Below are 26836 nucleotides of genomic sequence, written 5' to 3'. Positions count from 1 at the left end.
GTAAGGAGGAAGTCAAATTGTCTCTATTTGCAGATGACATGATTGTATATTTAGAACACCTCATTGTCTCAGCCCAAAATCTCCTGAAACTGATAGGCAACTTCAGCAAAATCTCAGGATACAAAATCAATGTGCAGAAATCACAAGCATTCCTATACACCAATAACAGACTAACAGAGAGCAAAATCAAGAGCAAACTCCCATTCACAATTACTACAAAGAGAATAAAATACCTAGGAATACAACTAAAAAAGAACATAAATGACCTCTTAAGGAAAACTACAAACCACTGCTCAAGGAAATAAGAAAGGACACAAACAGATGGAAAAACATTCCATGCTCATGGCTAGGAAGAAACAGTATCATGAAAACGGCCATACTGCCCAAAGTAATTTATAGATTCCATGCTGTCCCCATCAAGCTACCACTGACCTTCTTCACAGAAATGGAAAAAACCACTTTAAACTTCACATGGAACCAAAAGAGAGCCCAAGATAATCCTAAGCAAAAAGAACAAAGCTTGAGGCGTCACACTACCTAACTTCAAACTATAGTACAAGGCTACAGTAATCAGAACAGCATGGTACTGGTACCAAAACAGAGATATAGACAAATGGAACAGAACAGAGGCCTTGTAGGCAACACCACAGATCTACAACCATCTGATCTTTGACAAACCTGACAAAAACAAACAGTGGGGAAAGGATTCCCTGTTTAGTAAGTGGTGTTGGGAAAACTGGCTAGCCATGTGCAGAAAGCAGAAACTGGACCCCTTGCTGACACCTTACACTAAAATTAACTCTAGATGGATTAAAGACTTAAACGTAAGACCTAACACCATAAAAACCCTAGAAGAAAACCTAGGCAAAACCGTTCAGGACATAGGCATAGGCATGAAATTCGTGACTAAAACACCAAAAGTACTGGCAACAAAAGCCAAAATAGACAATGGGATCTAATGAAACTTCAGAGCTTCTGTACAGCAAAAGAAACAATCATTAGAGAGAACTGGCAACCAACAGAATGGGAAAATATTTGTGCAATCTACCCATGTGACAAAGGGCTAATATCCAAAATCTACAAAGAACTAAAGCAGAACTATGAGAAAAAAAAACAAACAAACCCATTCAAAAGTGGGCAAAGGATAGGGACAGACACTTTTCAAAAGAAGACATATATGAGGCCAACAAACATATAAAAACATGCTCATCATCACTGGTCATTAGAGAAATGCAAATCAAAACCACATTGAGATACCATCTCATGCCAGTTAGAATGGCGATCCTTAAAAAATCTGGAGACAACAGATGCTGGAGAGGATGTGGAGAAATAGGAACACTTTTACACTGTTGGAGGGAGTGTAAATTAGTTCAGCCATTTTGGAAGACAGTGTGGTGATTCCTCAAGGACCTAGAAATAGAAATTCCATTTGACCCGGCAGCCTCATTACTGGGTATATATCCAAAGGATTATAAATAATTCTGTTATAAAGATACATGCACACGTATGTTCACTGCGGCACTGTTTACAATAGCAAAGACTTGGAACCAACCGAAATGTCCATCAATGATAGACTGGACAAAGAATATGTGGCACATACACACCATGGAATACTATGCAGCCATAAAAAACGATGAGTTTATTTTATGTAGGGATATGGATGAATCTGGAAACCATCATTCTCAGCAAACTGAAACAAGAACAGAAAATCAAACACCACATGTTCTCACTCAAAGGAGGGTGTTGAACAATGAGAACACATGGACAAAGGGAGGGGAGCATCACACACTGGGGTCTTGGCGGGAGCCAGGGGAGGGATGTTGGGTGGTGGGGAGTTTGAGAAGAGATAACATAGGGAAAAATGCCAGATACAGGTGACAGGGGGATGGAGGCAGCAAACCACTTTGCCATGTATGTACCTATACAACAATCCTTCATGATTTACACTTGTACCCTAGAACTTAAAGTATAATTAAAAAAAAAAAATGACAAGAGCAATGGTTCACAAAGTTCTCAGTTTGAGAAGAGAAAATAGTTCTAGAAACCAGTGGTGTTGATGGTTACACAATGTGAATGTAGTTAATGCTACTGACCTGTATGCTTGAAAATGATTACGACGGTAAATTTTGTGTTATGTATGTTTTACCACAATAAAAAAATGTTTTTAAGTTATTAAAAAAACCCCAAAATATTATAATGAAACAAGCCAGAAAATTTATGAGTTCATTGGTGCCTATAAGACATAAAGGTTATGTAATATAATTATTAAAATATATTTGTATATATTCATGTAGAACTGACCCTTTTCTATTATAAGACCATTTCATAGAAAAATGGTCCACAAAATTTTACTGATCCCTCTCCCCATAAAAAAGCATTTTTTTTTTTTGGCTTAAATCCTGTTCTGCCAATTTTAAATGGAAGGAAAAAGGCTTAGAAATCTATATTGCATCATTTATATTTTTCAATGTCTTTAGAAGTACTGTGCCATGTAATAAACCTTTCTTTAATACTATTCTAAAGAATGATTTTCATCTTTGCACACCTATAGGTAGTCATTAGAAACCATGTGCTGTAAATGTTAAAATCAGATCTATACTTTTGTAAATGAGATGCCAAAGACAAATGAGCTCAGTTTTATATTTTATCCAACAGCTTGATAAAGCTAATTCCCCATCTCTAATCTCTATAGAGAGGCATATACTGAAATGAAAGAACACAGAATATTGGTCATATACTACTATAAAGATGGCAATAAGGTCAAATTCTTTGACTATCTTTTCAATAAGGGAGGTCTCTCTGGGTGCTAATCCAGCCTTTTATCTGATAGTAAAAGGAATAATATGTGTACCTTTCAGTGAGATGTCACGTCAACCTCATTATGGGACTTTGTAGTCTTAGAAAATTCAAAGAGAAAGCAAGAGACAAAGAAAAAGCAACAGGGAATACTCTGTACAGAGTCACACAGAAATTCATTTGACAAATATATTTATAATGAGACCGTTAATCGTGAGAGCTGCTCAACATCCTTTTTCAGAAATAAAAACATAATACCACTCAATCTTTCTAGTTTTAACAGCTAAGAAGATCATCTACAGGTTCTCTAAATAAAGCTTTCAATGCCAGACAAGACCTCAACTTCAGCAAGAATACAGTAGCTTGGTATTTACCAAAGAGAAATATTATGGGGTCTGTATGCTTTTTCTTTTTCTTAATTTTATTTAAAAAGTGAATGTATCTATAAAATCTTCTATAGCTTGAGACCTCATTATTTCAGAGATCAGCAAGTGAAACACTCTCAAAAGAGATACATGATTTAAGTTTTGGGAACTCCCAGGCTCCAAGCATTTTCTATTATAGGTTCATGATATGAACATATTTGGCTCAAGCCCTATGGTTTCTCAAAAATAATTACATAATTCAAAATAAATTAAATGTGTTCATATGTAATGTCCATATTTGAATCAGATTACCATCTGCCTGCTGTGTCTATGCTCAATAATCAGATAACATTTTCTCAAAGATGATTTTCTCACCATCCCCAATAAAAAGCAGTACCCTATTTATTTTTTATAACAAAAACAAAACAATCATTCTGTTTCAGCATCATTCAAAACACGTTAAAAAAAATCACGTTTTGTGTCAAATATATAAAGAAGCTTCCAAAAAACCCCAAACAAACAAGACAAAAGTAACTCTTGTATTTCCTGTTTCCTACAAGCCTAAATTCCAAACCCCCACAAAAAACAAAAACAAAAGACCTTAAATTGAAGGACTATAATACAGTATCAGTTTTAGAACCAATTATATATTAAAAAAAAAAAAAAAAGCAGCTTACTAGAAATCACTTTGGCAAATGGTCAAAAGCCCATTTTAAAACTTCTCTTTATGCAAGGTGCTTACTCTGTTTCTTCAGCTTGCGCCTCCATATTTTTATATTTGAAATCAGTTTCCTTTGTTCATTGTAACTACTTATTAGTGAACTGAGATTATCTATATGGCAACAAACAGCTCCCTTGAGAGTTTGGATACATACCCAAAGCTGCTACTTTGATGATCACTGCTTGAATGTTAGATGATATCATTTCTCTGAGCAAATCTTCCTGGTTTCTCTGCCAAAGGTAGGCTAAAGGCCGGAGATTAAGCCTTTTACACCTACAAAATTAAAAGAAAAAGAAAGTCAGATGTTACCTTAATGTTCTATACTTGGATCCACAGCAATTACTTTGATTTGAAACATAATGCTACTTTCAAAGATTTTAGCATTGAAAATGCTTTTAAAAACGTATTTTGCATAATGAAGTTTAAATATACAACATAAACATATTTAATTTCCATGGGCTATGCATAAACTGATAAAAATGAAATTTCCAGGCACACTAGAAATATTAATTTTAGTAAGGCTCTAAGTTTAGAAATCTATGTAAAAGAGGTTACAAATGTCAGTATGTTCTCATTTTTAAAACTTCTGTCGGTATCAAAATTTTGAAGCACGCACAAAGTGGGGAAATGATTTACCCTAATAAAATAACCAAATATTGATTAAATTAAGAATAACTATAGTTATGTGGACTATTCTTAATCTACTAACTTTAATTTTTTTTTTTTGAGATGGAGTCTCACTCTGTTGCTGGAGTCCAGTGGCACAACCTGGGCTCACTGCAACCTCCACCACCGTGTTCAAGTGATTCTCCTGCCTCAGCCTCCCAAGTAGCTGGGACTACAGACACATGCCTCCACGCCCAGCTAATTTTTGTATTTTTAGTAGAGACAGGGTTTCACCATGTTGGCCAGGATGGTGTCAATCTCCTGACCTCGTGATCCTCCCACCTCAGCCTCCCAAAGCGCTGGGATTATAGGCGTGAGCCACCATGTCTGGTCATTATTTTTTTTTTTTTAAGAATTTGACTCTGAGTAAAAAGAAAATACTAAGAACAAAAAGTACAATTTATTAAGTTTCTAATATGCTGCAGGCATTGTAGTAGATATTTTCCATTATTGGTACAGTAGAAAAAATATAGGTTTTGGAGTGAAGGCACATATGGATTTGAAACCTCATTTTATACTCTACCTGCATAGCTTTTGAAGTCAAGTAAAATCTAAGTCTTTGTGCTTAGCTTACTAGTTTAAAAATAGGTGCAAAAATATTTCCTTTCCAAGTTCTTGAGAAGACTAAAAAATAAGAAAATGAAATAATCCTTTCCTTTCCTTCACACTCTACATCCAATCTACCACAATGCAGAATGTAATCATTCCTCATCATTATCACTGCTAATAACCTCGCCTGAGCCACCATTCTCTCATTCAACATCCTAATTTCCTTCCCTGCTTCCACTGTCATCCTTTTAAAATCAATTTTCAATGAATTTTGGAAAGCAGCCAATGTGATCCTTTTAAGACGTGAAAGATATCATAGGATTCCTCTGCTCAAAACCCTCCAGTGGCTCCCCATCATTCCATGAATCTCACCCTGGTTAGTTCATGCACTTTATCTCCTACTACTTATTCTCTTCTCACTCCATCCTATCACCTGCTGCCAGCTTACTCTGGCCTGTTATATTAGTTGTGTTCTCACTTCCTTCATGCCTTTGCTTAAATGTCACTTTCTTAGAGAGGACTATAATTGTTTAATCAATTAAAGGTAATATAGATAAATAATGTAGCACAATGCCTGGATAAAATAGGTATTCAATAAATGGTAGTAAAAGCCAAATGACTTGCCCAAGTCATACAGTAGTTGGCTGGGATCAGATTTCAAACCAAGAATATAGCTCTAAAACCCAGAGTCTATAAGTGTCTACAAGTAAAACCCATTGTTCATAGCATCTGTAAGGTTGCTTGTCCAACTACTCTGACCTATACTGATCTCTCTCCCAGAGATCCCAATACTTACTAAATGTACAACGTTTGGTCATTTACTCAAACATGGCCTTAGAAGTATCACTATTTTTTTTCATTTACATATACCCTGACTTTCAAAAACCCAAAACCTTCCTCATTGCAGAGACTGCTGCATGTAATTTTTCCCTTTTAAAATGTCTCAGAGCATCTAAAGCAATGCTGAGGCAGTTGATAAATACAAAAATAACAAAACGTGAACTACCCATGTAATACAAACACTAGTTCTTGCTGTCCTCTCATCCAGTGTTTAATGCCTACTAATCAATAGCCTCTCTACCTTTTTAAACTAAGATTTACTTTTTATTAACAAAAAAGTTTTTCTTCCTGTCTTTATTGCAAAACTTGAGGTTGTTACTTTGAAATTCCTCAAAATCTCTGGACTATATTTAGACTTAAGTAAAATCTTTCAGCCTATTTAAGTTCTTTAACAGTTCAAAATATCATGGCTCAAATAAACTTACTCTGTAAATCAATGCTGAATCTGCACTTGTGACATCTATTGAACACTTTACATTCTGAAATTATAATAATACAACACAAACTACAAATTGGGCATAAGCTAATTCAAAATTGAGTTTGTAGACAACGGACTCCCAGTAACATCACTTTGGAAATTTCAAGAATAAAATTACTGCAGATATGCTTTATAATATAAAATCTGTTCATCTGTTCAACCATGTGTTGAAGTGTACCTGAGACTGTGTTTTGAGAAAGTCTACCCATGGGCATGCCATGTGCCCTTCTTCCATACATATACATGTAATGGGCAGCCTCTTAATCAGGAACACATTTTTATTTGGCTTTTTAACTTTCATAAATAGATGTCATCCCTATCTCCAGTTTGGCTACCCATTAAATCATGTGGGTTTGACTTATTAAAAGACACTAATTTTTAAACCAAATAATTCTCAGAGAAAATGATCTAAAACTTGATGAAAATACTATTATTTCTAATATATTGCTTAATATGCAATCCATCTCCATCTGTAGATCAGCTGTTCTCAAATGCAGATCTAGATCGGATGCAAGGAAAACTTTCTCAAAATACACATGCTTGACCTTATTCCCCACTCCACCATCATCATCCATTGTCCAGAAATTCTGACACACCTCTAAAATGTAAGATCATATTTCTCTTCATTTAACTATGTTTTACCCTGTTTTCCCTTCCTTCACTCTTAAATTTCTATATTTTTTAACTGCCTGAAATCCACCATGGAATCAGAGAGAAAATAAATAAAATAAAAATAAAGCTTAAGTTTTAAAATCTATTATAATATGTAGGTTTTAAATGAGATAATAGGAATGTTATTTATCAAGAATATAAAAATACTATATAAATACAGCCATTATCTTCATTCAATTTACCCTTTCAACTAGCAAAATAATTTATTTGCTGGTCAAATTGTACTTAAGAAAAATACTGGAGTCCAGTTTTCTTTGTTAATATAACTATGCCCAGAATCTCTATATAATATTGTATTTATCTAAATAAATTAAAAATGAAAAGTAAATTCATTCAGCTGGTATCTTGCCAGGCCAACATTAAGTAACCAATGTTATCATTTAACCTCATGATTTTTGAATAGATCAATAGAATTGACTGTTTTGCTATTTGCAGCTACAGACTTCACTAGTGCTCCCTACCTTAGAAGAGTGGAGAGGGACTAGGAGGAGGGGAGCAACATCCTAAACTTCCCTGAAAGTTAAATGGCTAATATAAATATTTCAATCACATAAGTATTTTTGGACAAGAATTGAATTATATGAAGCAAAGAGGAGATGACTCCTTAGTAAGCATTTTTTTCTCTAAAATACTACTGTATTCTTTTTTTTTTTTGAGACGGAGCTTCTTGTTACCCAGGCTGGAGTGCAATGGCGCGATCTCGGCTCACCGCAACCTCCGCCTCCCGGGTTCAGGCAATTTTCCTGCCCCAGCCTCCTGAGTCGCTGGGATTACAGGCACGCGCCACCATGCCCAGCTAATTTTTTGTATTTTTAGTAGAGACGGGGTTTCACCATGCTGACCAGGATGGTGTCGATCTCTTGACCTCATGATCCACCCGCCTCGGCCTCCCACAGTGCTGGGATTACAGGCTTGAGCCACCGCGCCCGGCCCCTACTGTATTCTTATCTCTTGATTTTTATTACAAATGATGAGTTAAAAGAGATTAACAGGATATACTAAATCAAATAAGTTAAAAATAATACTTCTCACTAAAAACTGTCTCAGTTCTATTATAGATTATTTTTCCTTACAGTAAATAAGTTTTCTCATATGTGATATAAGGATAGAGAAAAGTAAAAGCATGACTTTTGTTATTTAGGTGAATATATATATTTAGTTCCATGTAGCATGTAAAATACCATACCTATTTATTATTTAAATATAATTACTGATTTTTCATTTATTCATATTCTTAAAATACATACACTATTAAAATTAGCAAATTAATGTTTTCTTACACATTTTCCACTCGAACACGCTGATAGCCAGAAAGTATAGCACCTACTGATATCCCCTCTACTTCTTCTTTTTCCTGAAAATAAAGAAAAACATCCATAACTTTAAAAATAAACTAACAAATGGCTCCACATCATGCTCTGAAAATTATAAATGAACTGTGTCTCATCTAGAAGACTACCTCAAAGAAGAGTAATTTACTGAAAATATAATCGACATTCAGAAAAAATTTACATATATTTAAATCATTCTCTCAACTGTGAGAAAAATAATTATGGTTTTACTTGAAATTTAAATAACGAGAGATCCCTTTCCATGGAGAAAGCAAAGACTTAGGCAGCACTTCCAAAATGTTTCACACTTAACGTATTTTTAAAGACTCACTGATGTTCGATGGAAACTTTTGAGAAATTTCTATTTAAGGACAATATTTTCCCAGATTGAGTAACTTCTTTTAATTGAAAATTAAAAATTTTTTAACTTAAAAAATTTAAAAATTAAGCAATGGCATAAATATATAAGGGAGCATAATAATTTTTATCTAAATCTTAAAAAAATATATTTGAAATAGGAGTATCCAGAAAGCAGAAATAGTAGTATCCAGAGTAGCGGCATTGCCTGGATAACAATATGGCACAGTAGATAAAGAATTCTACCATGCGAAGGAAGCAGTGAGTTATTGTCAATATGGTTGCAACAGAGAGCATCCAGCAGTATATCCAGCATGGTCCCACAGGAATGACAACTCTTCTGTCTAGCATACTCATTAACGAGCTAGAGGGGAAATGTAAATTCAAGTATGATCAAATTTGCAGATGATACAAAGCTAGAATGTATTAAAAAGAAAAGAAAAGAAGATTAATCAAGTACATGGATGGATTATGGACAACTTGGGGATTTGAAAGTACAGGTTCAAGATGAGATTTAATGTAAAGAAGTATAAGATAATACACTTAGGGAGGAATAATACACAATAGGGGTATAACCTGGGGAAATGTTATCTAGAAAACAGATAAGAAGAAAGTGATTGGAGGTAATTACTAATAAAAAACTGAATAGAAATTCTCTGAATAGGTGTAAAAGAAAATCCATCCTAGCCTAGGGATGTACAAAAGAAACTACTTCTGAGAGATCACTTCATTATGAATACTCTGGTCTTACCAAACTTGGACAATGATAAAGTGTTTCACAAAAAACAAATGTTAGTATTTCAAGACATACTAAAATAACCCTGTGTACCCTAAAAGAATGCCATAATAAATAAACAAAAACATGCAAAAGGAATTTTTCATGTCTTTAAAGCCTATTCAAAAATTTCCCTCCAAAATGATAGAGTAATACCTGTCCTAATCACCCCAAAATAAAACAATTATTTTTATCAGATAAGGTTTCAGGAAAAGATCTATTTCCTTTACTTTCTTATTTCAGCAACTTTGTGAGAACATTTGCTTATAACCTTTCCCTAACCTTCCTAGTATTTTTTTTTTTCATAAAGTCATTGTACTCATTAGAAAAAGTCATGGCATAGAGTTCTTTATTAAATGCACATACAGCATAGATCAGAGTTGTTGACTAACGTTATCAAAAGATGTTATCAAAATTTTAGTTATATCCCTGTATCATATAGATGTTTATCAGAAGTTCTGTTATAAAAATAATGAAATACTAAATACTGTAGATTTATACGAGTGTATATATATATTTCTCTAGAGATCATCAAAACAAAGAAAAGAGCCACTGGTATTTCCTTTCTTAAGTCAAAGCACTATTAAAATAATAACTGGAATTTATTATCCATTTGCCATGCACTAATGTGATATGATTTTTATTTAATGCTTACCACAACCCTAAAACAATTTCTTCTTTGTATACATGCATTCTGTGGAATTCTCTTCTACTCCTATTTTATTTTTTTTTTAATTTGTTTATTTTGAGACAGAGTCTCACTCGCTGTTGCCCAGGCTGGAGTGCAGTAGTGCGATCTCAGCTCTGGGTTCAAGTTACTCTTGTGTCTCAGCCTCCAGAGTATCTGGGACTACAGACATGTGCCACCATGCCCGGCTATTTTTTTTCTATTTTTAGTAGAGATGGGGTTTCACTGTGTTGCCCCAGCTGATCTTGAACTCCTGGATTCAACTGATCTGCCTGCCTTGACCTCCCAAAGTGCTGGGATTACAGGTTTGAGCCACCACACCTGGCTCCATCTACTTTATTTTTTATTTGATAACACTTAACTATTCAGCACTAAGTAAATTCTGACTATTCTTCAACACTGAACCTACATATAGATCATTAGTTGTATTTGTTTAATAATTTTTTTTTTTTTAGGCCTCCTGGGTTCAAGTGATTCTTGTACCTCAGCCTCCCGAGGAGTTGGGATTACAGGTGTGTGTTGTGTCACCAATTCCAGCTAGTTTTTGTATTTTAGTAGAGACAGGATTTTGCCATGTTGCCCAGGCTGGTCTCAAACTCCCAACCTCAAGTGATCTGCCTGCCTTGGCCTCCCAAAGTGCTGCGACTATAGTTGTGAGCCACAGCACCTGGCCCAATAATTATACTTACTACTGCCTGATAGAAATCCAGCCCTCTTCCTTACTAGCTCTGTGATTTTGAATGCTACTGAATTTCTCTGTGTCTGTTTCCTCATCTATAAAGTGAAGATAAAAAAATATCAGTTCCTGTTTTCTAAGGTTATTGTAGAGATTAAATAAAATAATTTAGAGAAATAACACAGTATCCAGCACCTATTAAACATTCAGGAAATATTTTCCTCTTTAATTATTATGATCTTTACTATTCCTATTACTTCTGTAACTACCTGTGTTACTAATTCTACTATTATCACTACTGACTACTACTAGTCATCCCTCAATATCAGCAGGGGATTGTTTCCAGGAATCTCCCCACAAATCAAAATCCACAGATTCTCAGGTCCACTACATAAAATAGTGCAATATTTGCATATAACCAAGGCATGTCCTTACATAAACTTTAAAGTGTCCAGATTATCTATAATACCTAGTACAATGTAAATGCTATATAAACAGTTGCTATATTTTTAAATTTGTATTTTTATTTTTTATTAGATTTTCCTCATAATATTTTTGATCTACAGTTGGTTGGATCCATGGATGTGGAATCCGTGGATACAGAGGGCTGACTGTACTGCTTTCCAGCAGTGAGACCTGAATAATCCAGGGATAAGAAAGATTTCTGCTGATTCCTTAATCATTACGAATGCAACTACAAACTTCAAATAAAGAGCCAAATACATATTTAAAAGATAAAGATCTACCACACAGTCAATCCACTCCTTAGAAAAAACAAAGCTAAGCTCAGGTTCTGATCCCTAACCCACCTCATTTGGGAGAAAAAGTCAGTAAATAAACAATAGCAATGGAAGTGTCAGCAGAGAAAGAAAGAGAATGGCTACTAACAAAAAAGATACACCGAGACAGTATAAAGACAGCCAAATGAATCACCTGTGTCACAGTTGAAATAAAAATAAATATGCTACAGGGAATTAGTAATATAGACTCTGGGACCCTATCCTTACACATTTTTTAAACCAACTCAACTGAGGTATAATCATGTACAATAAACTGCATACAGTTAAAATGTGCAATTCAATGATTTTGGATTGAAACCCGCGAAAGTGGTACCATAATCAAGATAGAGATAATTTCAGTTATTCCCAAACACGTCTTTGTGCCCTTTGCAGCCCAACTCTCCCTTCAACCCTGGACAGAGATAAAAAGAGAAGGACTGTTGCATAGGTACCTACATGGCAATGTGGTTTGCTGCCTCCATCCCCCTGTCACCTGTATCTGGCATTTCTCCCATGTTATCCCTCCCCAACCCCCCTTACGCCACTGTCCCTCCTTATTCCCCCACGAGACCCCAGAATGTGACATTCTCCTCCCTGTGTCCATGTGTTCTTATTGATCAACGCCTGCCTATGAGTGAGAACATGCAGTGTTTGATTTTCTGTTCTTGTGTCAGTTTGCTGAGAATGATGGTTTCCAGATTCATCCATGTCCCTACAAAGGACACGAACTCATTGTTTTTTATGGCTGCATAGTATTCCATGGTGTATATGTGCCACATTTTCCTTGTCCAGTCTATCATTGATGGACATTTGGGTTGGTTCCAGGTCTTTGTTATTGTAAACAGTGCTGCAATGAACATTCGTGTGCACGTGTCCTTATAGCAGAACGATTTATAATCCTTTGGATATATACCCAGTAATGGGGTTGCTGGGTCAAATGGAATTTCTATTTCTAGGTCCTTGAGGAATCACCACACTGTCTTCCAAAATGGCTGAACTCAGACTCCCTCCAACAGTGTAAAAGTGTTCCTACTTCTCCACATCCTCTCCAGCATCTGTTGTCTCCAGATTTTTTAATGATCGCCATTCTAACTGGCATGAGATGGTATCTCAATGTGGTTTTGATTTGCATTTCTCTAATGACCAGTGATGATGAGCATGTTTTCATATGTTTGTTGGCCTCATATATGTCTTCTTTTGAAAAGTGTCTGTCCATATTCTTTGCCCACTTCTGAATGGGTTTGTTTTTTTCTCATAGTTCTGCTTTAGTTCTTTGTAGATTTTGGATATTAGCCCTTTGTCACATGGGTAGATTGCACAAATTTTTTCCCATTCTGTTGGTTGCCAGTTCACTTTAACGATTGTTTCTTTTGCTGTACAGAAGATCTGGAGTTTCATTAGATCCCATTGTCTATTTTGGCTTTTGTTGCCAATGCTTTGGTGTTTTAGTCACAAATTCCTTGCCTATGCCTATGTCCTGAATGGTTTTGCCTAGGTTTTCTTCTAGGGCTTTTATGGTGTAGATCTTATGTCTAGGTCTTTAATCCATCTGAAGTTAACTTAAGTGTAAGGTGTCAGGAAGGGGTCCAGTTTCTGCTTTCTGCACATGACTAGCCAGACATGGCTAGCCAGTTTTCCCAACATCATTTATTAAACAGATAATCCTTTCCCCATTGCTTGTTTTGTCAGGTTTGTCAAAGATCAAATGGTTGTAGATGTGTGGGGTTTCCTCCAAGGCCTCTGTTCTGTTCCACTGGTCTATATCTCTGTTTTGGTACCAGTAACATGCTGTTTTGATTACTGTAGCCTTGTAGTATAGTTTGAAGTTAGGTAGCTTGATGCCTCCAGCTTTGTTCTTTTTGCTTAGAATTGTCTTGGCTATTCAGGCTCTCTTTTGGTTCCATATGAAGTTTAAGGTGATTTTTCCAGTTCTGTGAAGAGGGTTCATAGGTAGCTTGATGGGGACAGCATTGAATCTATAAATTACTTTGGGCAGTATAGCCATTTTCACAATATTGATTCTTCCTAACCATGAGCACGGAATGTTTTTCCATCTGTTTGTGTCGTCTCTTATTTCCTTGAGCAATGTTTTGTAATTCTCCTTGAAGAGTTCCTTTAAATCCTTTGTTAGTTGTATTCCTAGGTATTTAAAAATAGGTTTTCTTCTTCAATGTAGTAGAAATGCAAAGACCTGGAACCAACCCAAATGCCCATCGATGATAGACTGGACAGGGAAAATGTGGCACATATACACCATGGAATATTATGCAGCCATCAAAAATGATGAGTTTGTGTCCTTTGTAGGGACATGGATGAACCTGGAAACCATCATTCTCAGCAAACTGACAGAAGAGCAAAAGATCAAACACCGCATGTTCTAACTCATAGGCGGGTGTTGAACAATGAGAACACATTGACACAGGGAGGGGAGCACTACACACTGGGGTCAGTTGGGGGGAAATAGGGGAGGGACGGTGGGGGGTGGGGGAGCTGGGGAGAGATAGCAAGGGGAGAGATGCCAGAGATAGGTGATGGGGAGGAAGGCAGCAAATCACACTGCCACATGTGTAACTATGCAACAATCTTGCATGTTCTTCACATGTACCCCAAAACCTAAAATGCAATAAAATAAATAAATGGGGAAAAAAAAAAAAAAGAAATGCCCAGAGCCCAGTCACAGCGATGCCTGCCCTAGCACAGGTGCAGAACAGCTTTATTGATCTCTGGGTTTGTCCAGTCTTTCAGAATGTCGTCCAGCTGGTTATCGAGATCCACAAGCATCTGGTAGTACCAGCTGTCCAGGAGTGATGCTGAGACCCTCTGTGCCTCTGGCCAGTTTTCACAGTAGTCATGGTGTGGGTCTTTGCAATGCCATCTGTTCTCATGGTGCTCATACACGTGGATTGTAGGCACTATGTGGTACATCGTAAATTTGGTGTTGTCTACCATGACGAGTGCAGTGTCACTGAAGCCCTCGGCGATTCTGGGGGCCACCTTCTCTGCAACCTGGTTTGGACTGGCATCCTTCACTCACTCATTAGCAAGGTAATAACCAGAAATCACATAGCTATGATCTTTGCACCATGAATCAATCAGGGTAAGGGCCACCTCCAGCATGGGGGAGAGGGCCAGTGGAAGAGGGGGATGTAGTCCACGAAAAGGGTATGGTACGCGCCTGGGCCACTCAGGGGGAGGTGCTCCTTATGCGGCTTCTGCTTCTCTGCCACCAGGAACCTGCTGACAGTGCAGTGCAGGTACTTGGCGCCGTGCAGCACCATCTTGCAGTAGACCTGGGTGGTCGGCTTCACTCTAAGCATGCTGACCCAGGAGGGCCCGGGAGGGCCCTGGGCACGCAGCTGAGGCCGAGGCCTGATCTGCTGCCTGGCTGCACGGTGCCTTGGCAGAGAAGTGGGACAAGGTGGCGGTGAGTGATGGCACGGCAGCAGGCTGGTGGGGGCCCCTGAGGCCTGGCCCTGCTCGGCCGGGCCTCGGCTCCTCAAAAAGCGCAGGGCTAATGTTTCTAATTTAAATGACTATTAAGTGAGAAAGAAAATACATTAATATTTTAAAAGAAAATACTCCGTTTATTTAGTTTGGCATCAATTTGTTTGCTAGGTATCTTTGTGTGGCTTATACTGTCACAACAAAATTCCATATAGACTGGGTTGCTTAAACAACAGAAATTTACTTTCTTTCAGTTATGGAGGCCAGAAGTCCAAGTTCAAGGTGCCAGCATGAATTCTCTTGGACTCTGTTAAGCCTTCTCTTCCTGGCTTATAGATGGCCGTCATCTTGCTGTGTCTTCACAGGGTTCCAGGGGCGACAGAAAGAAAGCGCAATCTCCTTTCTGGTGTCTTTTCTTACAAGGATACTAATTCTATCATTGAGGGCCTCACCTTCATAACCTCATGTAAACCTAACTATCTCCCAAAGGAGATCCAAATACCGTCCAAATACATCTCCAAATACCATCACATTTGAGGTTAGGGCTTCAATATATGAATTTGGGGTAGGAGACATAATTTAAGTTTATAGCACTATCCAAAATAAATAAGACTATTAGGTACACTGAATACAACTCTGGAACTCAAGAGAGTACAGGAATATATGTGGGTATTATCAGCTTATACTTGAAGCCATGGGAGCAAACAAGAACCTCAAGTAGGATATAGGGTGAGAAGAGGGCTGAGTAGAAGACCCTGGGGGTACACCAACATTTAAGGAGAGGGAGGAGAAGCAAAATCCAGTGAAGACGTTGGAAAAGAGTAGTCATAATGACGGATGACATAACCAGGATAAAATAATGGTGTGTGCACAAATGTAGAGAAAATTTTGATGAAAAGGCAAGGATAAAGTACAATATTAGCAAGCACCCAGTACGCACTAAAATTTATGTTAGGTACTTTGTATATCTTATTTCAGTTATTCCTCATAACAATCCAAAACACTATTAAACTGATTTTATATGTGAAAAAAACAAGGTGCTTAACTCATTCAGGTTGACAAAGCTGGTAGATAAAATATCAAGCCTTCAAATTAAGGACTGTCTACCAACGACAGCTGTGATCTTTCTTACTGACATAGTACCATATGCCATAAAAAGTTCAACAAAACCATTGTATTTTACCATTCGGAGGTTGATTGTGACCATTTAGGAGAAAGGTGCAGTCACGATTAACAGAAAAAATAAACATTTGAAGGAAAGACACATATGCTGCCAGTTCTTCAAAGAATGAATTTCAGATCCTCAAAGGAAAAAAAGGGTATAATTAATCAATGAATGATTATCTTTTACTAAATTTAATAGAATTTGGAGATTTTAATTCATATTAAGTTACATTTTTGTCATCAAGACAACCAAAAGCTAATCAAGTAGTAGAGACCAAAGGGGAAGAAAATAGAAATTAAAGATAATAATATTAGTAACTGAGAAGCTAGAGACAAAGACTGGACCCTAAATAGGCTGGCACATTGCTTAACCACAGGAGCTCTCTGACACAAGTGAAACTATAACTATTCAGCTTAGGCCATTATCACTATAAATGATGATACGTAAGTTCAACTCAGGAAATAAAGTCAGCAATAGCATCACTGAGTGTTAGAAATAGTAGTGTATAATGTCATTAACTATTTATATTAGTTACTGCTCTCAACAACACTCAGAGGTAGATTATCATTATCTTCTAATTTTGTAAATATGGGACATTAACCGATTCTTACAAAGTCAACTATGACCAAATTAGAAAAGCAAGCATCACATGCCAATTTGTTGCTTAGAATACTTTTCCTCCCCAATCTTTGTCAATGTAAATCACACCTGCAAGATTGCCAGGAAGCTAGTCCAGGCAGCTGACTGACCTATGTCAACAATCTTAACAATAGAGAGGGCACTTCCTAAAGCAAACTGGTTAAAAAAAATAGGTTGATTACTAGAACAATTTCCATACCTACCTGTAGGCAAAAGGATAGTTATACCAATAATTTGTTCAGAAAGAGCCAATACATATATCAACACTATGTTTAAGAATCCAAGAGCTGAATCTTTATCATCAATCATGATTCTCAGAATACTTTTTTTTTTTTTTTTTTGAGGAGTCTCACTCTGTTGTTCAGACTGGAGTGCAGTGGCATCATCTCGGCTCACTGCAACCTCACTCTCCCGGGTTCAAGCAATTCTCCTGCCTCAGACTCAAAAGTAGCTGGGACTACAGGCATGTGCCACCATGCCAGGCTAATTTTTTGTATTGTTTGTAGAGATAGGGTTTCACCAGGCTGGCCAGGCTGGTCTCGAACTCCTGACCTTGTGATCCGCCACCTCAGCCCCTCAAAATGTTGGGATTACAGGTGTGAGCTATTGCGCCCTACAGGAGTGAGCCACAGTGCCCAGCCAGAATACATTTTTAATTGTTAATGTGCAAAGAAAAGTCACTGCAATCTCCAAGTTCCTCCACCAAGGCTGGGAAGCACTATGTAGGAAAGATTTTTGCAACTAGAAGTGCACGGAAGTATGCATCCACATGCACATACATGCTGTATATGTTTAAGTCAAGTGCAGCCTTTGGTCTTCTAAACAAAATGAAAGAAATTCTTACTTGCGGTTAGTTTTTGTTTTTGCTTGTTTCTTTGCTTTTTGGGAAAGAAAGACCATGTCTTCTTTTGGATGTATACATGGCATACTAACAATGATAATACCCTGGAGGGTGGGAATGGATGGAGAATGAGGGAAAGGGGTATGTACTTATACTTTTTACTATATATCCTCTTGTATTTCTCAAGCATTTTTTAAAAGAAGAATACGTAAAAGGAAACTTTAAAAAATGCACATTGAAAAAGGAAAAACAGGGTAATATTCTTCAAAGAACCACTCTGTTCTATACAGAAGGAAGGCTATATTTCTTCCCTAAAATTCCAGCATTTGGATATCCTAGGTAAAACACTCTTGAACTCTGAGTTAGGTTATAGATTCAACAAACCTCCTGATCTAGCACATATAACCATCCCACACAGAAATCCTTCCATATTGCTTCTCATTTTAGGAAATGGCACAATATGTATATTGTTATTCAGGCCCAAAACTTTAGATTCATTCATGATTTATCTTTTCCTTATGACAAGCATTCTATCAATCAGTAGTTCTGTTAGCTTCACCTTCCAAAAATATCCAGATTCCAACCACTCTCATCACCTTCACTACTACCACTCTAGTCCTAATAACCACCACCCCTTAATTTGACTATTACCATAGCTTCCTAACTAGCCTCCCTAAGCCCACTCTTCCTCCCTACAGTCTACCTCCACAAAGAAACAGAGTGATCTTTCAGAACAGAAGCCTCAGCATGTAGCTTCCCCAGTTCAAATTCTCCAGTGATTTCCCATTCTACTTAAGAGTAAAATCCAAGCTCCTTGCAGATAGCCTTAAAGGTATTATATGCCTGGACCCTGCCAACCTCTCTGACATCACCACCGACTACTGCTTTCCTGAGTACACTCCACTGATCCACACTGGAGTCCTTACTGCTCCTCAAACACGTATGCTTGTTTTCATCTCGAGGTCTCTGGGCTTACCTTCCCCTGTGCCTGTAAGACACCTCCCCTAGAATTTGTATCACATGTTCCCTCACTTCTTCCAGGTCTCTGTGAAAATATCTCAGATAGGACTTCTCTGACTTCCCTTTCTAAAATATCCCTCCTATCCTTTCACCATCACTTTCTATGTCCTTGCCCTGGCTTTATTTTCTTCACAGCACTACCTAAAATTCTATCATTTTTTAAAAATTAAATATTTATTTTTAAAATGTCTGTCTCAGCTCCATGATGGTACTTGGTCCTGCTCCCACTGTAATCTCAGCTCTAGAAAAGTACCTGGTACCATATTCAATAAATATTTATAACTGAATGATGTTGACTACATGAAATTACAGTGTTTCTATACTTAATCACCTAAGACAAAGGCAATGAATAAAAATAACATTACCATTTGGTAATATTCATAACAAAGGGTATCTGTCTTTCAAATCAATATGGGATGAATTAACACAATAATAGTAAAAATGAGGAAAGGATATTAATAGGTAATTTTTAAGGGAATAAATACAAATAACTAATTTCAACCTCTTTAAAAAACAAAGAAAACATAAGGTAAAATTAGGTATTTTTTGTCAAACATATATAAGCGTGTGTGTGTGTGTGTGTGTGTGTGTGTATGTGTATGTAAAATCTGATTAATACTAAGACTGAAAGTTGATAAGTGTATGGGGAATTGTATAATCTCATGTGGCACCGATGGGGCTGTTATTAGTCCATTCTTTCTGAAAAACAATTTTGTAGTATGTATCATTAACCTTTATGATGTTTATTGTCTTAGACCAGAAATTTCAAATTTATATCCAGAAATGTAGTCTATAAAAATAATTGTAAATGTGAACAAGTTTATATATAAAAATATTTATCATATTTATATTCTACATGTAAGTGAAACAAAAATTAGAAAACCCTAAAATCCTAAACAAAAGAATGGTTCAGTGAACTGCGGTACATTTAGAAGAGGGAAAACAAGGCAGCCATTAAGATATATTTTCAAAGGACATGTAATATAAGGAACTACTAATGACATAAGGCTAAGTGAAGCAAATGCACATAAAGTACATACTAAAATGTTTTAATTTTTTTTTTTTTTTTTTTTTGAGACAAAGTCTTGCTCTGTGGCCAAGCTGGAGTGCAGTGGCACAACCTCAGCTCACTGCAATCTCCGACTCCCTGGTTCAAGCTATTCTCCTGCCTCAGCCTCCCAAGTAGCTGGGATTACAGGCATGCACCACCATGCCCGGCTAATATTTGTATTTTTAGTAGAGACAGAGTTTCACCATGTTGGCCACAATGGTCTTGATCTCCTGAACTAATGATCCGCCTGCCTTGGCCTCCTAAAGTGTTGGGGTTACAGGCGTGAGCCACTGTTCCCGGCATAAAATATGTACTTTTTGAAATAGCCATAAGTATAGAAAGAGGACCAGAAATAGACCAAAGTGTAATAATTCTTATTTCTCAATAATATTATTTCATTTTTGCTATTTCAACTTTATATTTTTACAACCCATGTATTACTTTCTTAACTAGAGGGAAATGATATTAAAAATACATTATCTCTTATCCCATGTAGTGATAAGCTGTGAGACACAATCATTCATATATTTATCGAACAGTAATTTTAAAAGTCCCACTCTCTGACAGGACCTATACTAAGAAAGTTAAACATATTAGAAAACAGCACAGTTGATGTTCTTAAAACGTTAAAATCTAGTGATAAGAAATGTAGAGGAATGGACATATGAAGAAATAAGTCAAATATGTGACATAAGTCTATATACATTATTTTAGACCACAAGGGAGACAATTATTGCCTATAGGATAACACTAGGAAATATTTCTTTAAAAAAAAATTACACTCCACCCCAAATCCACAGAATATACATTCTTCTCAGAAAAAAAAAAAAAATTATACTCCAGACACGAAATAGTCAGAAATGTTGATTCTTTGTCTTTCTAGATTATAAGAAAATAGATTTATAACAGATAACAGCTCCTACTGATGTCTTCCTACATTTTCCTTAACATAAAATTTATGTACAAAATTAGATAATTTTAATGAAAAAAATGATCTTCTGAATTCAAAGTGTTTTTCATCTGAAAGTCATTCTAACATTTTTAATATGAACCATTCATTACAAAAGCACACTTGCATTATAGATATGAGGGCAATATTTGGACTTTTGGTAACATGACATTATTAAATAAACAATTGTGAATGCCAACAATGTTCTAGGGCCTGGAAAACTAAGTGAGAAATTTATATGGCAAGTATAGCATTAGATGCTTTTTCTTAAATCTCCAATTTTTCACTTTGGTAAATTTACACAAGTCTAGGCTAATAAAAATAACCAAAGAAATGAATATTATCTTAAATAATTCTAAAAGTGACACTTAGAATTTCAAGTAATATATTCAGGCATCTAATTAAAATATTGCTGGACTAGTTAAAAAAAACTTTTGTTTTTTCTTAAAATCATCAATATAAGAAATTTGTAAAATGAAAAATGATCACCATCTGGAGCTCTCCCATTAAACAGTGAGCTTATGACAGAATATTAGGTCACTAATTTGTAGTATTATTATCTCCCATCGTGGGCTTTCATTAAAGAGGGGAAAAAGTTGTTAAGGCTGAAAATAAAATGACAAAGAAATTGCAGAAGGGCGTAATAATTTCTCAGTTATTTCCATTTAAAACACTTGTTATTTTACTTCTAAGTCTCCATCATAGTTGCAACAGTCTGAAGTCATTCCAGATTAAATTCAACCTACATATGAAAATAAATCGAAGTCTGCACTACAGTTGTTTATTTTCCTCGAGTTTCTGAAGCAACAATTTTGCTAAAAAGATAAGGTGGGGCCAGGCATGGTGGCTCACACCTTTACACCCAGCTACTCTGGAGGCTGTGGTGGTAGGACTGCCTGAGCCTGGGAGATTGAGCTATGCAGTGATCCTGCCACTGGACCTCCAACCTAGGCAGCAGAGCAAGGTTCTGTCTCAAATATCTAATAATTAAATTTTAAAAATTAAATAAATAAAGGGTGATATTTTGAGGACTTCTGTGAAATGCCTAAACAACAGCAAGCAACAAAAATAAAGAAAGAATTAGATGGTTCGATCCCTTATTCTCCTAATTGCTTATTAGGAATATAAAGTAACACGCTCAAGAAGTATTCCTTTCTAAGCACCTCAGTTTGGTAGCGTTTAACCCGTTTAGAAGCTGCTTTCTGAACTCATTTTCTAAGCTGCTAAGGAAATGTCCTTTGATTGGTTTGAGATAACTTTAAAATGCAACTTATATTAACAGAACTATAATATTCAAAAATCTGTACTTAAGCCACCACTACCAAGAAAAAAATCATTTACGTAAAATTTCATTTGCAATATTAGGACCATATTGAAATGTATACAGTTATAAGATATGTAACAATAGGCATACAATCTAAGAAATGAGTCATTATGCTGTTTCATCATGTGAACATCACACAGTGTATTTATATAAATCTAGATGGTATAGCCTACTACACACCTCAGCTATACGGTATAGCCTATTACTCCTAGGCTATAAACCTGTACAGTATATTACTGTATTGAATACTATAGGGAACTGTAACTATGGTAAATATTTGGGTATCTAAACTTATCTAAACATAGAAAAAGTACAGTAAAAATACAATTAAAAAGATAAAAATGATACACCTTTTTAGGGCACTTATCATGATTGGAACTTATAGGACTGGAAGTTGTTTTGGGTGAATCAGTGAGTGATTTTAGCTTAAGCTGCACTAAATTTACAAAAAAATCTCCTTCCTTAAATAATAAATTAACCTCAGCTTATTGTAACTTTTTTATTTTATTACTAATTAACTTTTTAATCTGTTTAACTTTTTTACTCTTTGTAATAACATTTGGAGTAAAACACAAATGAGCTGTATAAAATATTTTTACAAAATAATTTATGTCCTTATTCTATAAAGTTTTTTTCTATTTTAAAACATTTTTTTTTACTCTTTAAACTTTTTTGTTTAAAACTAAGACACAAGGCCAGGTGTGGTAGCTCATGCCTGTAATCCCGGCATTTTGGGAGGCCAAGGCAGGAGGATCATTTGAGGTCAGGAGTTTGAGGCTAGCCTAGCCAACATGGTGAAACGCTGTCTCTATCAAAAATACAAAAATTAGCTGGGTGTGGTGGCACGTACTTGTAATCTTAGCTACTCAGGAGGCAGGGCAATCACTTGAACTGGGAAGCAGAGGTTGCAGTGAGCTGAGATCATGCTACTGCACTGCAGCCTGGGCGACACAGTGAGACTTCATCTCAAACAAACAAAAAAGCTAAGACACAAGCACACGCAGTAGCCTAAGAGGGTTCAACATTATCAGTAACACTGTCTTCCTCTCCCACACTGGAAGGTCTTTAGGAGTAATGACTGGCATGCAGCTGTCTTTCCTACAGTAAGGCCTTCTTGTGGAATACCTCGGAAGGACCAGCCTCAGGCTGTTTTACAGTTAATTTTTTTAAATAAGTAGGAGTACACTAAAAAATAACAATAAACACTCAATGTAGCAGATTTATTTATACCAGTATCACCACAAACACATGAGTAAAATGTTGTGCTATGAAATTAAGATGGCTGTAATGTCAACAGGAGATAGGAATTTTTCAGCTCCATTATCTATGGAACGAACACCGTTTATGTGGTCCTTTGTTAACCAAAACATTGTTAAGTGGCACGGGCTATTTAAATAAATATCAAATAAATTTCATAGTTCATAAAACTCAATTTTTTGAAGAGTATTTCATTGGATACAAGTAAGGCTATTTCTCAAATTTCACTCTGCTTCAACAGTCACTCACCCAAACTGAATTTATCAAGAAACTATCTGCAAAGCATTGTGCTTATCACTTTACGCTATGCATTATCTCATTTTATCATCCTAACAATTCTTCAAGAGAGTTTTTATTAACTTCATTTTATAGAAGAGAAAGATGAGGTCAAGAAGAGCTGCGTAACTTGCACCAGATTTCTCAATAATAAATGAGATACAGAATTAAATAGCAGTTGAGTATCTGTGCAGGAACAATCACCCCAAGTGAGTCACAGATCATCCCAGCCCCTGCCTCATAGTACTTCTTCCATGCTCTTAAGCTAACTGTCTTTCCTGCTCAAAGCCCTCCATTAGTTACATCTCACTCAAAATAAGACAGATCCCCCATTACCTCTCTACCTTCATCTACCATTCTCCCTGTCACAGTAGGAACAAGGGAAGTCTCTGGGGTGGGGGTCAAGACTAAGGAGCTAATGCTTGAACACAGTCATGAAGAAAGAGACTTAAGGGACGAAATCTGTAACCCCAATGGACAGGATTATCAGAGGTTATGGGACACTGACAGAAAAAGCAAAAGAGGGGGAAACAACAGTTAAGAATGGTGGAAAGGTTAAGGCTGGTGAAAAGTGGGGAGTTACCAGAAGATGAGACTAAAAGGCCAGGCAGAGGCTGGGCACAGTGACTCACGCCTGTAATCCTAGCACTTTGGGAGGTCAAGGCAAGCAGATCACCTGTTGTTAGAGGAGTTCAAGACCAGCCTGGCCAACGAGATGAAATCCCGTCTTTGCTAAAAGTACAAAAATTAGCTGGGCATGGTGGCAGGTACCTGTAATCCCAGCTACTTGAGAGGCAGAGGCAGGAGAATCGCTTGAACCCGGGAGGCAGAGGTTGCAGTGGGCCAAACCACGCCATTGCACTCCAGCCTGGGCAACAAGAGCAACACTCTGTCTCAAATAAAACAAACAAAACAACAAAAGGGCAGGCAGAAACCACAGCATGAACAGCATTATGTACCATACTGTGCAGGCCACAGTAAAGAATTTAGATTACATTCTGACAAGAAAGGAAAGGAAGATTTACTGAGACAAGCATGATAACATAAATATTGCATTTATTTTCCTTACTATGGTAAAATACATAAAACATTTACCATTTTAACAATTTTTAAGTGTAAAGTTAAGTGGCATTACGTATATAGGAGTACTGATCAGAAAAGTCTAAGGTTAAAAGCAGGGAACCCTAAAGGAATCTAAGAAATGATAAAAGTCTAAACTAAGGCAGAAGTTATGACAAGAGGGCAGATTCATGATATGTTGATAAGGAATGATCAATAGATTTTGGTGCTATATGGCTGAGAAAGGAACCCAGAATGCTCCCAAGTGTTTGGCTTGGTCACTTGATAGACAGCACTCACATTGATTGATAGGAAATACACAGATTTGGGGAAGATGTTGAGTACCATTTGGACACTGAATCTTATGTGCCTTTAGGTTATTCATTGAGAGGTATCCAGTAGACAGTTGGGTATAGAGCTCAAAAAACAGGTATAAATAGGTAATATAAATGTGTATACTAGTGATAGTTAAAGCCATGTGAAAAGATATGATAAAACAGTGAAAACATATAGACTGAAAGAAGAGGGTGAAGAATGAAGCCCTGAGCAGCTACATTTACAAAGTGGGCAAGGAAAGAAGAGTCCTTAAAAGAAAACTAGCCCGAGCATAAAAGTAGGCTGATGACTGTAATCTCAGCACTTTGGGAGGCTGAGGAGGGCAGATCGCCCGAGGTCAGGAGTTCGAGACCCGCCTGCACAACATGGAGAAACCCTGTCTTTACTAAAAATACAAAAATTAGCCAGGCAGGGTAGTGCACACCTGTAGTCCCAGATACTTGGGAGGCTGAGGCAGGTGAATTGCTTGAATCCAGGAGGCAGAGATTGCAGTGAGCCAAAAATCACACCACTGCACTCCAGGCTGGGCAACAGAGCAAGACTATGTCTCAAAAAAATTAAATAAATAAATAAATATATAAAAACTAATAACAGAAGGACAGATGAAAAAGTAGGATAAAATACTACCACAGATGCCAAGGTCAGACAGGTTTTAAAGGGGAAAGTCTGTAGTGCCTAGTATCACAAAGAGGTCAAGAAATGAAAAAAACAGGGATTTAAAAAAAGAATAAAAAATGTTCACTGGATTTGGTTATTATTGACCTTGACAAGAGAAGTTTTAATAAACTGATGTTTATGGGAACTAAACTGAAACAGGACAAGAAAAGGTGACATGAGAAGGAAAATAAATATTTCAAAAAGACTTGTGAAGAGATGGTGCAAGTGCTAGAGGAGAATGTAGGATCAAAGAGAAATGTAACATATTTAGTAATAAGTTAAAAGCATGCAGCATGACTTACACAGGTTCACAAAACAGGTTGGCAATACCACTATGGAAAGAAAGTGATACGGCATTTCCCAATTGAGTCTTACTTCTGCTAACAAAAAGAAACATTATCTACCTCAAGAATAACAAAGCCATGAGAAAATGTATTTAGCTTTATAGTCTTTAAAAGTATGGCATGAACTTAGAACAAAACAAAACAAAAACTCTTATCTTTAATCATATACACTAACTGTACTTTTTAAAGAAAAACTTTTTAAAGTGTAAAAACTGTAACAGTTCTTCAAAAATATCTCCAAAACTAAATTTATCTTAATTACTATAGGAGATGTAATTTGTGGTCACAAGAATACATAAAGTGAATTACTGAAAAAAACAAAGAAATGAAAGAGCTGTGTTAAAAAGCTCAGCCTTACAACATACACATTAACAATATCTTGTACAGATTTAACTCTCATCAATTCAGTTCCCTCATAAAATACAGAAAATATCTATTTCTTAGGGCTCTGTAAGGCAACTAATGTAACATGTGAAGGTGTTCAATCATAAAGAGCAATACAAATACTGCCTATTTCTCCCTTAACCTTCTGTGCTTCCTCATTTCCCTGTCACTAGCATCACCCAGGCTTAAGATGTACAAGTAACATAAGATTCTCTCCATCCAATCTGGGTGCTTATTTGATGCCAGATAGATGTTGAAACTACATATTCCCCTCATCTAGTCACAAAGTACTAAAAATCAAGCATTTTTACTGCAGTGCTCCTAAATCAGATCCCCTCAGCTCTCTCTAGAATAGTATCAATGAAGTCATCACTGCTTTCTCCACTTCTAATTACTT

The 26836-nt window shown here is 36.5% G+C and overlaps 1 protein-coding gene and 1 pseudogene across 4 annotated transcripts in view; both read right to left on the bottom strand.

The window, feature by feature from the left end:
* Positions 1-26836, bottom strand: part of DPH6 (diphthamine biosynthesis 6) — a 195635-nt gene that overhangs the window by 96552 nt on the left and 72247 nt on the right. For all 4 annotated transcript variants that reach the window (XM_032261224.1, XM_032261222.1, XM_032261226.1 and 1 more), the window contains exons 4-5: positions 8368-8441; positions 4037-4155 (exon numbers count right to left, since the gene is read on the bottom strand). In XM_032261224.1, the coding sequence (XP_032117115.1) occupies positions 4037-4155; positions 8368-8441 (193 nt within the window). The remainder of the gene's footprint in view (positions 1-4036; positions 4156-8367; positions 8442-26836) is intronic.
* LOC116538714 lies at positions 14370-17257 on the bottom strand (annotated as a pseudogene).

Source organism: Sapajus apella, unplaced genomic scaffold (assembly GCF_009761245.1).
Source record: "Sapajus apella isolate SASKATOON/1434 unplaced genomic scaffold, GSC_monkey_1.0 scaffold122, whole genome shotgun sequence".
NCBI classification, from domain to species: domain Eukaryota; kingdom Metazoa; phylum Chordata; class Mammalia; order Primates; family Cebidae; genus Sapajus; species Sapajus apella.
Note: the sequence above shows the minus strand (reverse complement) of the source record. Positions and strands in the feature narration are given on the sequence as shown.